This window comes from Scyliorhinus torazame, chromosome 7, assembly GCF_047496885.1.
Source record: "Scyliorhinus torazame isolate Kashiwa2021f chromosome 7, sScyTor2.1, whole genome shotgun sequence".
In the NCBI taxonomy this organism is placed as follows: Eukaryota; Metazoa; Chordata; class Chondrichthyes; order Carcharhiniformes; family Scyliorhinidae; genus Scyliorhinus; species Scyliorhinus torazame.
In genome coordinates, this window is record NC_092713.1 from 90,593,416 (window position 1) to 90,608,638 (window position 15,223).

The 15,223-nt window shown below is 45.9% G+C and overlaps 1 protein-coding gene across 3 annotated transcripts in view; it reads left to right on the plus strand.

Annotated features, from left to right (window-relative positions):
• The first annotated feature begins 242 nt into the window (after positions 1–242).
• The window catches only part of zranb2 (zinc finger, RAN-binding domain containing 2), a 107,726-nt gene continuing 92,745 nt past the window's right edge, over positions 243–15,223 (plus strand). The window contains exons 1-4 of one of the 3 annotated variants that reach the window (XM_072511040.1): positions 244–576; positions 2,420–2,514; positions 9,770–9,822; positions 15,004–15,112. In XM_072511040.1, coding sequence (XP_072367141.1) covers positions 15,027–15,112 — 86 coding nt within the window. In that variant the 5' untranslated portion in view covers positions 244–576; positions 2,420–2,514; positions 9,770–9,822; positions 15,004–15,026. Of the gene's footprint in view, positions 577–2,419; positions 2,515–9,769; positions 9,823–15,003; positions 15,113–15,223 lie in introns of all 3 variants that reach the window. The other 2 variants (XM_072511039.1, XM_072511038.1) reach the window with 2 other exon arrangements.

The window sequence follows — 15,223 nt, forward strand, 5'->3', positions numbered from 1 at the left end:
TTTCCTATCCAGGCAAGCCCAAGAAGGAGTTAAAAGCCTGATGAACTCATTATAAGAAGCATTCGACTTTCAAAAGAAAATATTTTTTCTACATGTATCCACAGCATGTTGCCCATTTTGGTGAATGCAAGTTTGAGCAGCTAACCAGCCAGAATCCATGTCCCTTTAAACAGTGGAGTTCAGGGCTGGAGTGGCCTGGGAAGGGAGCCAGCCAATCAGAGCCTAACAGCCCAGGTCTTCCAGTATCCCGGGAGGCTGTGCGGGCTGCAGCCACTAGGCCGAACTCGGTGCAGACGCTTGTTGGGGCTGGAAATCGGTGATTGTTTATAACAAACAAAAAAAAACAGATCGCCAAGGACGGCGAGAGCAGTGAGGTGCTGAGTGCTTGGACTCGGAGCTCCAGGAGAAAGTTTTTGTTCCTGTCTGAGTGAGCACAGGGCCGGCCGCAGCTTCTCGACCCCTCCACGTTCTCTCTCTCGCTGTGTCTTCATTCCCGGCCTCTTCAATGGAGGCGGAAAAGATGTCGGCGAAAAGCTTTCGCGTCAGCGACGGGGACTGGATCTGCCCCGATAAAAAGTAAGTAAGGAAACATAAGTGGTGGTAACAATAATGATGATGCTGGGAAATGCCGAGGGCGCGCCGAGCCGCTTGTCTGCACTGAGCCACAAGGCCGAGTGAGTGAGTGAATAACGTGGACATCAGCAGGCCCGCTGCGCTCAGGGGGCAGAGCCCTCGCTGTTGGTTCCTGTAATTCCTCCTCTCAGCAGATTTCACACGTCGTCATCGATGGTACAATTCACCATTTTGCAAGAATCCAAATCATTTATACTTGCGGCAGGGTTTACTTTCCCTGCTACACCCTAAAGTGGTCACCTATTCAAGTCGCCCTGAGCACACCACCTCCTTCCCGCCTTTGCTCAGCTATCCCTGGTTTTCGGCCCCGAACTCTTCTGCGATGTGGTTGGGACACTTTGTTTTTATTTTGCACCCAGTCCCTGCCAATGTCTGCAAATCCGAGCTGTGGTTATTCCACCAGCCACAGCGTTGTTTCCACTCGCACTGTTTGATGTAGTTTGAACTGTGGGATTATTGCTGCGCCTGACTTTTGCACCTCAATGTACAAAATATTTTACAATTTGCTGGGTCTTCAAAAGTTAGTAATGAGGTTTCATTTTGACTCCTGCTCTGTATTGACGGTGAAATTTTAATTAACAGTAACAAAGAGTTGGCACCGATGAAAATTTTGGACATCTTTATGCTGTAGCATATTTTCTGAACAGCCTTGTACATGGTCACCTAGCACACGTGTAATACTTATTTTTTTTGCCATTTTTCTACTGAAGAACTTGAATCCTTAAAATACCATTGGTTTAGGCATATTTAGCATCTTTTCTATTATTTGTTTTGGCTTAGATAGTGAGTGTTTTGATGGGAGGGGAATCGATACATGTCAGATCAATGTGATCTTCATTCAATGTCCAGACACCTGCACTTTCTAGATTTCTAGCATAATCACAACATCCTAACCTAATGATTTACAGCTAATTGCAATGCCCCTGTCAACAACCATGGCTCAAATGGCAGCACTCGCTACCTGGAGTTCAAAAGGTTACGATTCAAGTCTGACTTCAGGCTTCAGCACAGAAATGCAGACCAACATTCCAATGAGGTACTGAAAGAGCCCTTTTTTCAAGTTGCTAACCTTCAGGTGAGAGGTTAAATCTGCTTGGGGCTGGTTTAGCTCAGTGGGCTAGACAGCTGGTTTGTGATGCAGAACAAGGCCAGCACCATGGGTTCAATTCCCGTACCAGCTGAGAATTCTGAATTCTAAATTGAGGCCCCATCTGCTCTCTCGGATGAGATATTTTGAAGGAGAGCCAGGGGAACTGTGTGTAGTGTCCCGGTCAGCATCTATCTCTTAAACAACACAAAATCGATTGTTCTCAAATTGCTGTTTTTGGGAGCTTGCTCTGTACAAATTGCGTACTGCACTTCCGAATAGTGCCAGTGACGAAAGAGCTGAACTCCACAGGGACGTCACATCTTGGCACATCAAGGCAACATTTGACAAATTGAAGTCAGTGTGAATTAGGGCATCATACCAGCACAAAGGAAGATGGTGTGGTAGTTGGAGGTCAATCATATCAGTCCCAGATCATCGATTCAGGGTAGTGTCCCAGACCCAACCATCTTCAACTATCAATGTTCATGTTCTCTAACTTAATAATATTAAGGTTAAAATTGGGACCTTAGAATGGTGGCAGATGATCAGAAGCTTGGTCGGAGGAGTTTTCAGAATGTCTTCCAAAAGCAGGACAAATGGGTTTGGGAAGAGAATTCTAGAGCTTTTGGCCTTGGCAACCTGAAGGCATGGTTTCCAGTGATTGCATAGTGTTCAGTACCATTCATGATTTCTCAGATACTGAAGCAGTCCGTGCCAACATGCAGCAAGACCAGGATAACAGTCAGCCTTGGACTGAAGTGGCAGTAACATTCACACCACACAAGTGCCAGGTAATGACCACCTTCAACAAGAGAGAATCTAACCACCTCTCATTGGCATTCAACAGCATTACCATCACTGAGTTTCAATCATCAACATCCTGGAGGTTACAGTTGACTAGAAACTTAACTGGACCAGGCATATAAATACTGTCAATACGAAAGCAGGTCAGAGACTGGGAAATCTGCAGCGGGCAACTCACCACCTGACTCCCCAAAGCCTGTCTGCCATCTACAAAGTTCAAATCAGGAGTATGATAAAATACTCTAAAATTTCCTGGGTGGGTTGGTAGTTCCAACAATACTCATCGCTTTATCCAGGACAAAGCATCCCACTTGATTGACACTTGGCCCACCAACTTAAGCATTGAGTTTCTCCATTAAGACTCAGTGGCAGCAGTGTGTGTTATCTCGAATGTATACAGCAGCAGTTTGTTAAGGTTCCTTTGACAGCACCTTCCAAACCCATGACTCCTACCAGTAGAATGGTGTGGCCAGCAGAACTATGGGATCATAATTACCTTTGAGGTCCCCTCCAAGCCACCCACCATCCTGACTTGGAAATATATTGTTGTTTCTTCACTGTTGCTGGGTCAAATTCCTAGCTAACTACCACCTTCTCTAGAGCAATTGGAAATGATACACGCTGGTCTTGCCTCCTATCCAAAGATCAAACTTTAAAAAGAAAAGTGGTATTTTGAAGTAAATATGAAATTCAGTAGAGAGTTACAATTCAAAATGTTTGAAGTTATAATTGTGTGTGTGTGTGTGTGTATATATATGTTTGTAATATATATTGCAAAGTATTTTCAGTGTTTTGGATTAGGTGTGACCGGCGCAAAGCTCTGTTTTGTTACAGTGATACTAGAACAAGAAGTTCCTGTATCATGTCTTTATTGTAATAAAATGGCCCAAGATGCTTTGCAGTAGTAATATAAAACCAAATTGAGATATTGGGGCAGATGACCAAAAGCTTGGTCAAAGAGAAGTTTTCAAGATGTCTTTCCAACAGAGGAGCAGTTGGGCTAAGGGAGGGAATTTTAGAGCTTTTGGATTTTGACAACTTGAAGGCATGGTCTCCAGTGGGGAACCATTATAAGAAGGGATGTTCAAAAGGCTAGAATTGATGGAGCACAGATTTCTTGGAGGGTAGTGGAGATGGAGTAGATTTTGAGTTTGCACCAACCCTCAAATAGCATTCCACCCAGATCTGTTCCATCATCCATATAGGTTTGGGAAGTGAGGAGTTGTCAATGTGACTATGGGAAAGGAAAATATTTTGGGAGATATTTGGGGTATGGTTGTTTTAAAAGGAAATGAGTAATGGGGAAGTAATAGAGAAGTGCGCAGTTGGGATACTCTGGGCGTGATTCTCCGCTCCCGCGACTAAGTGCCCACGGCGTCGAGGTTTACGACGGCGCGAAACGGCCCCGATCTCAACCGATTCAGGGCCCGAAAATGGGCTAGGATCGGGGCCGCGAGAAACTCGGGGGGCGTGTTGCGAAAGCAGCGTCGTCAGTACGCGCCGGGCATTGGCACCGCATAAAAGTGGCGCCGCGTCACCCGCCACGTAACAGACGGCATGCGTGGTTGCCGTCCTCCCCGAGGCCGCCCCGCAAGAAGATGTCGGATGGATCTTGTGGGGCGTGGAGGAAAGGAGGTTCTCCTTCAGAGAGGCAGGCCTGCCGATCGGTGGGCACCGATCGCGGACCAGACCCCTTTTGAATCCTACCCCGGTGAAAGAACCCCCACAGCCCCCCCCCCCCAGCGTTCCCGTGCTGTTCCCACGGGCAGCGACCAGGTGTGGATGGCGCCGGCGGGAAGCCGTCATTTTGGGCAGGCCGCTCGGGCCGGAGAATAGTGGGTGTAGCGGAGAATCGCCATTTTGGGTGTCCCGGGCGATTCTCCGGCCTGCACCGCGCAGAACTCGACGGGGCTGTTCTCGCCGCTTGGGAGGGCGTCGGACCGGCGTCACGGGGAAAAATGGCGCGCCAGGCGATTCTCCCAACCGGCGCGGGAGCGGAGAATTGCGCCCTATATTTGTGTTGGTGGGTGGAAGAAAAAGAATGTAATATTCATATATGGATTTGCCCTAATGTTGTATACCAAAGTAATATTAGACACATAGATACATAGACGATAGGAGCAGGAGGAGGCCTTTTGGCCCTTCGAGCCTGCTCCGCCATTCATCACGATCATGGCTGATCATCCAACTCAATAGCCTAATCCTGCTTTCTCCCCATAGCCTTTGATCCCATTCTCTCCAAGTGCTATATCTAGCCGCCTCTTGAATATATAGTTTTAGCACCAGCTACTTCCTGTTGTAATGATTTCCACAGGCTCACCACTCTGAAGAAATGTCTCCTTATATCTGTCCAAAATGGTTTACCCTGAATCCTCAGACTGTGGCCCCTGGTTCTGGACACACCCATTATCGGTCACATCTTCCCTGAATCTACCCTGTCTAGTCCCGTTAAAATGTTATAAGTCTCTATGAGATCCCCCCTCATTCCTCTGAGCTCCAGCGAGAACAATCCCAGTCTAGTCAATCTCTCCTCATATGACAGTCCCGCCGTCCCTGGAATCAGTCTGGTAAACCTTCGCTGCACTCCCTCGAGAGCAAGAACATCCTTCCTCCGCGAAGGAGACCAAAACTGCACACAATACTCCAGATGTGGCATCACCAAGACCCTGTATAATTGCAGCAACACATCCCTGCTTCTATACTCAAAACCTCTCGCAATGAAGGCCAACATACCATTAGCCTTCTTTACCTGCATACTTACCTTCAGCGACTGGTGCGCAAAGACACCCATGACCCGCTGCACACTCCCTTCTCCCAATTTACAACCATTCGGGTAGTAATCTGCTTTCCTGTTTTTGCTTCCAAAGTAAATAACCTCATGCTTATACAAGTTATACTGCATCTGCCATTGATTTGCCCACTCGCCCAACCTGTCCAGATCATGCTGTAGGATCCCTGCATCCTCGTCACAATTCACCCTCCCACCTAACTTGGTATCATTAGCAAACTTTGAGATGTTACATTTTGTTCCCTCATCCAAATCATTACTATATTGTGAATAGCTGGGGTCCCAGCACCGATCCCTGTGGTACCCCACTGGTTACTGCCTGCCAATTTGAAAAGGACCCATTAATCCCTACTCTTTGTTTCCTCTCTGCCAACCAGTTTTCTATCCACCTCAATACATTTCTCCCAATCCCATGCGCTTTAATTTTGCACAATAATCTCTTATGCGGGATTTTGTCAAATAAGTAGGCTTGGGTTTTTGTGTAAGCTTCACTGATTAGGTCAGCATTTATTTCCCCTCTCTACTTGTCCTTGAGAAGGAGGTGGTGAGCTACTTCTTGAACTGCTGCAGTCCATGTGCTGTAGGCACACCCACAGTTCTATTAGTGAGGGAGTTTCAGAATTTCGACCCAGTGACAAGGGAAGGAAAGATTATATATTTCCAAGTCAGTATGTTGTGGGCTTGGAGGGGACCTTCCAGCTAATGGTGTTCCCATGTGTCTGTTGCCCTTGTCCTTCTAGATGGTCAAGGATTTGGAAGGTGCTGTCTCGGGCGCCTTGGTGAGTTCCTGCAGTGCATCTTGTAGATGGTACACAGTGCTGCTGTGTGTTGGTGGTGGAGGGAGTGAATATTTGTGGATGGGATGTCAATCAAGCGGGATTGTTTTGTCTGAATGGTGTCAAGCGTCGTGTTGTTAAAGCTGCACTCATCCAGGTAAGGGGAGAACATTCCATCGCACTCCTGACTTGTGCCTTGTAGTTTGTGGACAGGCTTTTCAGGATCAGGAGGTGAGCTATCGCCACACGATTCCTAGCCTCTGAACTCTTTTAGACACAGTATTTATATGGTTAGTCCAGTTAAGTTTCTAGTGGCAGAAAAATTATTTATAGTTTTTGTTATTCTAAAAATTGAAGAAAGCATATTAAGCTGAATAAGGCATGTTTTGGGCGATTGTCTGCATTTAATGTTTACCTTTTTGAGAGGAATTACATTTTTGAAAGTAATTATCTCCTTGTGTTTTGTTGACTGGAAGATCAATGTACATGTGCACCTGTGAGACAGACAGACAATGGTAGGGACAGTTTATTTTCAAGTAAGTGATGCCTCTGATAGAAAGAAACTTTGAGTTGAGGGGGAGTTTCACCTTTTAGAACATTGAAGCGAAATTGGAAGTGGATACGGGGTTTTGGTGAGGTGAGTGGAAACATAATGATGGGGAAAAGCAGACACAGTTTGAACAGAATGAGGGAGAATTGGGGAATGGGGGGGGGTGATGCTATTAAGTAGGGAATATTAATGGTATGATGTAAGATGTGACGGGAGCTGGGGGTAGTACTTGCGTTGGGGAGGGATGGGAGGCAGAGAATGTAAGGGCAGACAGGTGCTGGCAGAAACAATTTCCCTATACACTACTCTCTTTATGTTGCTTGCATTTGTAGGTGACTCCATTATCTGTTCCATTTAAGAACATGGGACTTTACCTAAAGTCATTTGGTAGCTTGTTCTGCACAACTGCCTTTTCCACCTCAAATCATTTTGTAATTTTCAGGGATGACCACCTGAAATCCACCAGCTCAAACTGTGAAATTGCTGCATAATTATTGCATTTGCATTCAGCACCAGACTTGTTTTGTTAATAACCCACCCTACGTGTACCTTATTACACTAAGTTGATCATTGAATTCAACTACTCATAGAATTTACAGTGCAGAAGGAGGCTATTCGGCCCATCGAGTCTGCATCGGCTCTTGGAAAGAGCACCCTACCCAAGGTCAACACCTCATCCCCATAACCCAGTAACCCCACCCAACACTATGGGCAATTTTGGACACTAAGGGCAATTTATCATGGCCAATCCACCTAACCTGCACATCTTTGGACTGTGGGAGGAAACCGGAGCACCCGGAGGAAACCCACGCAGACACGGGGAGAGCGTGCAGACTCTGCACAGACAGTGACCCAAGCCGAGAATCGAACCTGGGACCCTGGAGCTGTGAAGCAATTGGGCTAACCACCATGCTACCGTGCTGCCCGTTATTACTAAAATCAGCAAGTGCTTTCTTGAAACATTTATTTTGTTCTCTTTGGCGATAATTGACTGGTAGCTACTTTGAGGATATGGGACAATTCAGGCAGCATTTTAAGCTTAGAGCCATGTTGAGGCTGGCCCCTATCTGTGTCAATCATTTATATAAGCTGTCAAGATTGAACGCCATGTTTGTGGTGTGGGAAGGGAAGGGGCTAAAGAGATTTGGGGATCTGTTTATAGAGGGACGGTTCACCAGTGTTGAGGAATTGACGGCGTAGTTTGAGCTGGGGGGGTGGGGTGGAACAAATTCGGTCAGGTACCTCCAGATAAGGAACTTGGCCACCAGTCATCTCTGTTGGAAAGGATACGTTCGCTGGTGGGGTTGGCAGAGGGGCGCATGCCTGGTATTTATGGGTGAATTGTGTCTGAGGACTCAGTTTGGTGGACAAAGTGAAGGCGGAGAGGGAGCTGTGGCCTGTAGTAGGTGATGAGGTGTGGAGTGCAGCCCTTCACAGTGTGAATTTCATGTGTGCAGCTTGATCTGATCCAGCTTAGGATAGGGTTCACCTAACCAAAACTAGGATGAGTGTTTCTTTTCCCTGAGGCACAAGACATGTGGTCCGGGGGGGCCACCAATTTGTAGCACCTTTTCTGGTCTTGCCCCAAATAGATAAGCTTTTGGGTCTCGTTCAACATCATGTCGGCGATACTGAATATTAAGCTGGAGCATTATCCTTTGGTGGCTGTTTTTGGGGTGTCGGACTCACCAGGGTTGCAGACGGGAGTGAAGGCAGATGTCATTGCTTTCGCCTCACTGCCCGGAGCAAGTTCTGCTGAGGTGGAGGTCTTCTCTGCCCAACACCTCGGTTATGGTTGGGTGACCTAATGGAATTCTTGTATCTCAAGCAAGTCAAGTACAACATCAGGGGGCTGGTTGAGATGAACCACCGTCAGTTGCTGGGAAGTGGGGGGGGGGGGGTTGTTGTTGCTGGGAAGGAAGGGGTCTGGGGTTGTTTTGTTTGCTTGGTTGGTTGTAGTTTGTATCTTGATGGGTATGGTTGGTTGGAGTTTTTGTTATGTGGGTTTGCGTATCATGTACTACAGGGAATATGGGTTTTGATGTAAAATGTATTGTAAAAATGGAAAATCTTTCATAAAAATATAGATTTTAAAAATGTATTTGTGCCAATAGTACTTCTCTGCTATGTTGTTAGTAGTTCGGCAGGGATTCCATCTGCTCCTGATAACTTGGTGTTCTTTAGCTGTCGGATGGCCTTTTCTACCTCGTGCTGGATTGGGGTTGTGCTGAAATGTGGTGGGTAGCATGCTATAGGTTGGAGTTGAAGATACTTGTGTTGAAGCCAGAGCCTCTGTTTAGGAGATCTTCAAAGTGCTCCTCCCGGCGGGCGCTGACTGCTGCTCTGTTCTTCCTCCGCGATATGCGGCCCCGGGTGCTTGGTCCATAGTTGCTCTTGACTACATTAACGAAACCTCATACATTGTGGTTGACAGCTAACTGCTGGATCTCCTGCGCTTTATCCACCCATCATCTGTTCATTAGGTCATGGGTTTTTTGCTGGACCTCAGCCTTCAGCTGTCCTAACGGTACAGCCTGCCTCCAATTGGTTGAGGTTTGGCCTGTATGTTTACAGTATTCACAAAGCTTTTGGGGTTTTATTTTCAATAAAAGTCCAGTTGGAGGGAGATTCAGTAGCTTCATTGCAATGTGTTAATGTAAGCCTACTTGTGACACTAATAAAGATTATTACTATTATTAACAACACTGCAATGAAGTTACTGTGACAATCCCGTAGTCGTCACACTCCGGCGCATGTTCGGACACACTGAGGGAGAATTCAGAATGTCCAATTCACCTAACCAGCACGTCTTTCGGGACTTGTGGGAGGAAACCGGAGCACCCGGAGGAAATCTACGCAGACACTGGGAGAGCGTGCAGACTCTGCACAGATAGCGACGGGAATTGAACCTGGGTCCCTGGCACTGTGAAGCAATAGTGCTAACCACTATGCTACCTTGCTTAATGAGCAGTTTGTGGAAGAAACTTAATGTACTTCTACAAAAAAAAAATTCTAAATAGGAACCACCTAAATAAAGTTCCATTGAAATAAATGATATTGATTTCTGAATTAACATATATCTTTGGGAGCGAGCTTTTCATTCATATTTCTCACATTTCTCTTTTTAGATGTGGGAATGTTAACTTTGCAAGAAGAACAAATTGTAACAGATGTGGAAAAGGTACGTGGTGCAAGATTCTATTCAGGCTGTTGCCTTAAACCCAGCATGTTATCATTTTTTGTGTATTTGTTTGGACAGATTTTCAGTTGTTTAGATAAAATATTATTTCATTTTCCGTTGCAATTGCCTTCCCTTCCCTAAGGTCTTGATTGCTTTTCAGGACATAATACCTTGGACACCTTGCAGTACTTTGCTTAGGTGGTCAGTATCTGTGTGTATGGCCCTAATGTTAAGTTTCAGCTGACTGTTCTCCAGTGGCCAAACTTGATTCCATACTTGCAAGAAAAGAGCATTTTCGGAGTCCTTGCTTTTTGATTTCCCTTTGCTCTCATTTCTTTTATTATATCTTTATTTTTTTTGATGGGGGGATCGTTAATTCAGTCCTTTAAGTCGAGCAAAGGAAGTACAGAATTTAAAGTCTCATAAGGTTGACAGCTGGAACACTATGGGCGGGATTCTCCACTCCCACGCCGAAGTGGCTGCGCCGTCGTGAACGCCGTCGAGGTTCACGACGGTGCGGAACAGCCCCGGTCCTGACCGATTCAGGCCCTGACAACGGGCCAGGGTCGGGGCCGCGTCATCTACATGCGCCAGGCCTTGTCGCCCGCGTAGAAGCGGCGCCGCATAGATGACGCGGCTGGCGCCGCATAACGGGCGTCATCTGCGCATGCGCGGGTTGGCCGGCGCCAACAGGCCTTCAGATGGATTTTATCTTTTCCATCAACTTGTAATGTTCTTCACTGCAGGAACAGCAGGCAGCCGAAAGAGAGGGGGAAAAAGCAAAGCTTACTTCAACAATTTCATGTCTTCCACTGGGTTCTTTCCGAAATGTCCCACCTGACAGTAACCAATCACTGTCTGTTGGAAGGAAGAACAATATCCTTGCCCAACCCATTGGTTGCCCGCCAACCAATTGAACCAAAACCCTCCAATTTGCTGGGTGCCAGAAAGTCTGGGATTTATTTTCCCAAACAAAACTTAAGGACAAAGGGCGCGCATGCGTGGTTGTCGTCCTCTCTAAATCCGCCCTGCAAGAAGATGGGGGACGGATCTTGCGGGGCCGCGGAAGGAAGGAGGTCCTCCTTCAGAGAGGACGGCCCGACGATCGGTGGGCACCGATCGCGGGCCACCCCACATTCCAGGTGAAGCCCGGTGCAGGATCCCCTCTCGCCCCCCCACAGGCCACCCCCCCCCAGCATTTACGCACCGCCCACGACTGCAGCGACCAGGTGTGGACGGCGCCGGGGGGAACCCGCCGTTTTGGCCTGGCCGCTCGGCCCATCCGGGCCTCAGAATAGCGGGGGTGCCGGAGAATCGCCATTTTGGGTGTCACCGGCGATTCTCCGGCCTGCGGCCCGCGAAACTCGACCGGGCCGTTCCTGCCGCTTGGGAGAATCGTGGGAGGGTGTCGGGCCGGCGTCGCCGGAAACTTTGGCAGCCCAGGCGATTCTCCCAACCGGCGTGGGAGTGGAGAATCGCGCCCTTTGTCCTTAAGTTTTGTTTGGGAAAATAAATCCCAGGCTTTCTGGCACCCAGCAAATTGGAGGGTTTTGGTTCAATTGGTTGGCGGGCAACCAATGGGTTGGGCAAGGATATTGTTCTTCCTTCCAACAGACAGTGATTGGTTACTGTCAGGTGGGACATTTCGGAGAGAACCCAACGGAAGACATGAAATTGTTGAAGTAAGCTTTGCTTTTTCCCCCTCTCTTTCGGCTGCCTGCTGTTTCTGCAGTGAAGAACATTACAAGTTGATGGAAAAGATAAAATCCATCCGAAGGCCTGAACTGTTTGGTGTGTGTGCGCGTGTAGCTGGATTTAATTGGGATCAAACCAAGACATTGGATATTTAAGTAACTTTAATTTCACCTGTATTGCGACCCCGGGGCAAGTGGGGTTGGACTGAGCACTAACCCAGGGTGTCGTGACAGTGTCGTATCAAAGATTTCGCTCCCAAACAAATTTGGATCTCCGCATTTTAAGTAATGTTAACATCCATGGAAATACATAGGTTGCAACACACAACTAGACCATTTTGCCAACCCAGTCCAAGTCAGTGTTTCTGACCTCATTTATTCACACTGTTTCATCATAGTATTTACAGTGCAGAAGGAGGCCATTCGGCCCATCGAGTCTGCACCGGCTCTTGGAAAGAGCACCTTACCCAAGGTCAACACCTCCACCCCATCCCCATAACCCAGTAACCCCACCCAACACTAAGGGCAATTTTGGACACTAAGGGCAATTTAGCATGGCCAATCCACCTAACCTGCACATCTTTGGACTGTGGGAGGAAACCGGAGCACCCGGAGGAAACCCACGCACACACGGGGAGGATGTGCAGACTCTGCACAGACAGTGACCCAAGCCGGAATCGAACCTGGGACCCTGGAGCTGTGAAGCAATTGTGCTATCCACAATGCTACCGTGCTGCCCCACTGTTTCAATATCTTTCTGATACTGTTTCAATATCTTTTCAGCCTCCTTTCCTCCATCCACCTATCCAGCCTAACCTTCACTATTATTGTCTCTAATACTAACCCTGGACACTTTGTTCCTTCCACAACTTTGGGTAAAGAAATTTCTTGCGCCCCCTGTTCTAACTTCCTTCCCCTTAGGGTGAAGGAAATTAACCAATGCTATTTTGCTAAACCTTAATCCGGCTTCTCAACTTCTTTAAAGGTACCAGTTGGATTAGAGTCATTTATCTTTGGGAGCATGCTTCACATGCCCATTTTTTTGTGACATTTCCTAACTACTATGGATTGGACATTTTGTAAATGTGACCTCTAGTTCTGTGTTCATTCTCCCAACAAATAGTTTGTTCATCTAAACCTTGTAATTATTTTGATGACATTGGGGTCCCTGTTCAGTTTTAACATACAATGAAAATGGGTTTAATTATTTCTTCTTTCTTGATTCTGACACAAATGCACAGTTTTGGCAAGAATAACCATTCTCTTGCAACTAATGCAGGAATTATGAGTTTAGAAATAAGGAAGGTATTCTAAATAGCTTTATAAAACACTTTGTGGTCTCATCTATATCGGAGAGACCAAACACAGACTGGGTGATCGCTTTGCTGAGCACCTTCAGTCTGTGCGCATTCAGGACCCTGACCTTCCCGTTGCTTGCCATTTTAGCAAAATACCCTGCTCCCATGCCCACATGTCTGTCCTTGGCCTGCTACAATGTTCCAGTGAAGCTCAACAAAAACTGGAGGAACAACATCTCATCTTCCGGTTAGGCACACTACAGCCACAGAAACCACGCTACAGCCTTCTGGTCTCAACATTGAATTCAACAACTTCAGATGATTAGCTCTACCCCACCTCGACCCATTTATTTTCATCCCATTTCATTTTAACTGTCTTTTATCATTTCTTTCTTTCTTTTATTTCCTAATGTATATTTAATCCCCCCCCCATTTTATTCACCTTTCCTTACCCTTTCTCCCCTTTGCTTCCCTCTTCCCCTCCCCCCACATCTACATCTCTCACAGTTTACCCTCTGATGTTAGTTTCTCTGCTGTTTGGCCTTTCACATCTTTTGTTCTCTCTGGGGACATGTCATTAGCACTCTTTCCCCTTGATTTCTGTCGCTATTGGCTCACCTAGCTGCCAAAATTAACACCTGACTAAGGGCCCTTGTCTCACTGGATGCAGATCCCAAAGCACATTACAACACAAATGGGTTTCTGTGGCTTTTGACTCATCTTTCATTCTCACTCCACAGTATAAATATTTCCCACTTTCTCTGTCTGTTAGCTTTGACGAAGAGTCATCAGACTCGAAACGTTAGCTCTTTTCTCTCCCTACAGATGCTGCCAGCTCTGCTGAGATTTTCCAGCATTTCCTCTTTCGTTTCAGATTCCAGCATCCACAGTAATTTGCTTTTATTTTATGAAACACTGGTTCTGCCTCTGCTGGTATATACTGTTCAGTTCTGGATACCTTCTAAAATCATTTTGTAATTTTCAGGAATGACCACCTGAAATCCACCAGTCCAAACTGTTAAATTGGTGCATAAATATTGCGTTTGTAGCCAGCACCAGACTTATTTTATTTTAATGGCCCACCCAACACGTTACCCTATTGCACTATGTTGATCTTGAGTTCAACTACAGAGAATGCAGGTGAGATTTACTTGAATAATACCAAGGATGAGCATCTTGGCAAACACTGATTTAAGGTGATAAATACTTGAAAGGAACAAATATACAGGGATATGGGGGAGGAGAGCGGAGGGGAATTAATTGGATAGCTGTATCGAAGAACCTATATAAGCATGAAGGGAAGAATGGTCTCCATTTGTGTTGTAAAGTGCTTTGGGATCTGCATCCAGTGAGACAAGGCCCTCAGTCAGGTGTTAATTTTGGCAGCTAGGTGAGCCAATTTTCAGAAGGACACAGAGTTAAGAGATTGGCCTTTTTCTTTTCTCCAGAGATTAAGTCTAGAACACCTGTGCCTGGAGCAGCCAGACACAGATGTCTCTTTCTCCATTGATTGAGAAAGGCTACAAGGATGTTGCAGCATGTAGCCTGTGAAGAAAGGAATGCTGTTAATTTAGTTTAGGAACTACTACCTTGTATCTTGAGTTTCTCCCATAATGACAAAAATGTGTATTTTATTTTGTTGCCAGTAGCAATGAATGGGTTATTGTAAACTAGTTTGGTTTACAGGTAGCCTTGGCTTGCTTGAGTGTTTCTCATCTCTCTTGAAAAGATGATTGCACATCAATTCATGCAGATTATAATATTCTGTGCACATATTGAGGAAACTTGGTTGTTATGACTGCTAGTTCTTCTTGTTGTTCAACTAGAAAGTGATTGCCCCTGAGTTTGAGAGATTATTTACTACAGGTATTTAAATGTGTAACTCAATCCAGCTGAGATCAGTTAACCTGAATGTACCTTTCCATGACTCAGCATCACTGGGCAAACTTGATGTTGGGAGAAACCGTATTTCTCTCTTAACCCATGCCCAGTCGATAACAATGCTACAGAATTCCGGATTGAATGTCAGAACTTACTTACGTTTTATATAATTTAGTTTTCCAACCGCATCTCTTCTCATAGCATGTGGCAAAATGCTCGTCTGCAAGCCATTGTTAAAACTTGATTTTGAAACATAATGCCACAATTTTGTGAGAATTTTGATTGTAGCATTTTAATACTTTTTTTAGAAAGAACATGTGAAGCAAAACTCATGAAGGCTGGAGGAACAGAAATTGGAAAGACTCTTGCGGAAAAGAGCCGTGGCCTTTTCAGTGCCAATGACTGGCAATGTAAAACGTAAGGATATCAAGTTATCACTGTAGACCTTAAAAATGTTCAATTTTACTGTAAAATAGAAGTTCTGTATCGAAACATGAGTACGGTTTAGAAAAATGCTTGTCAGGTTTT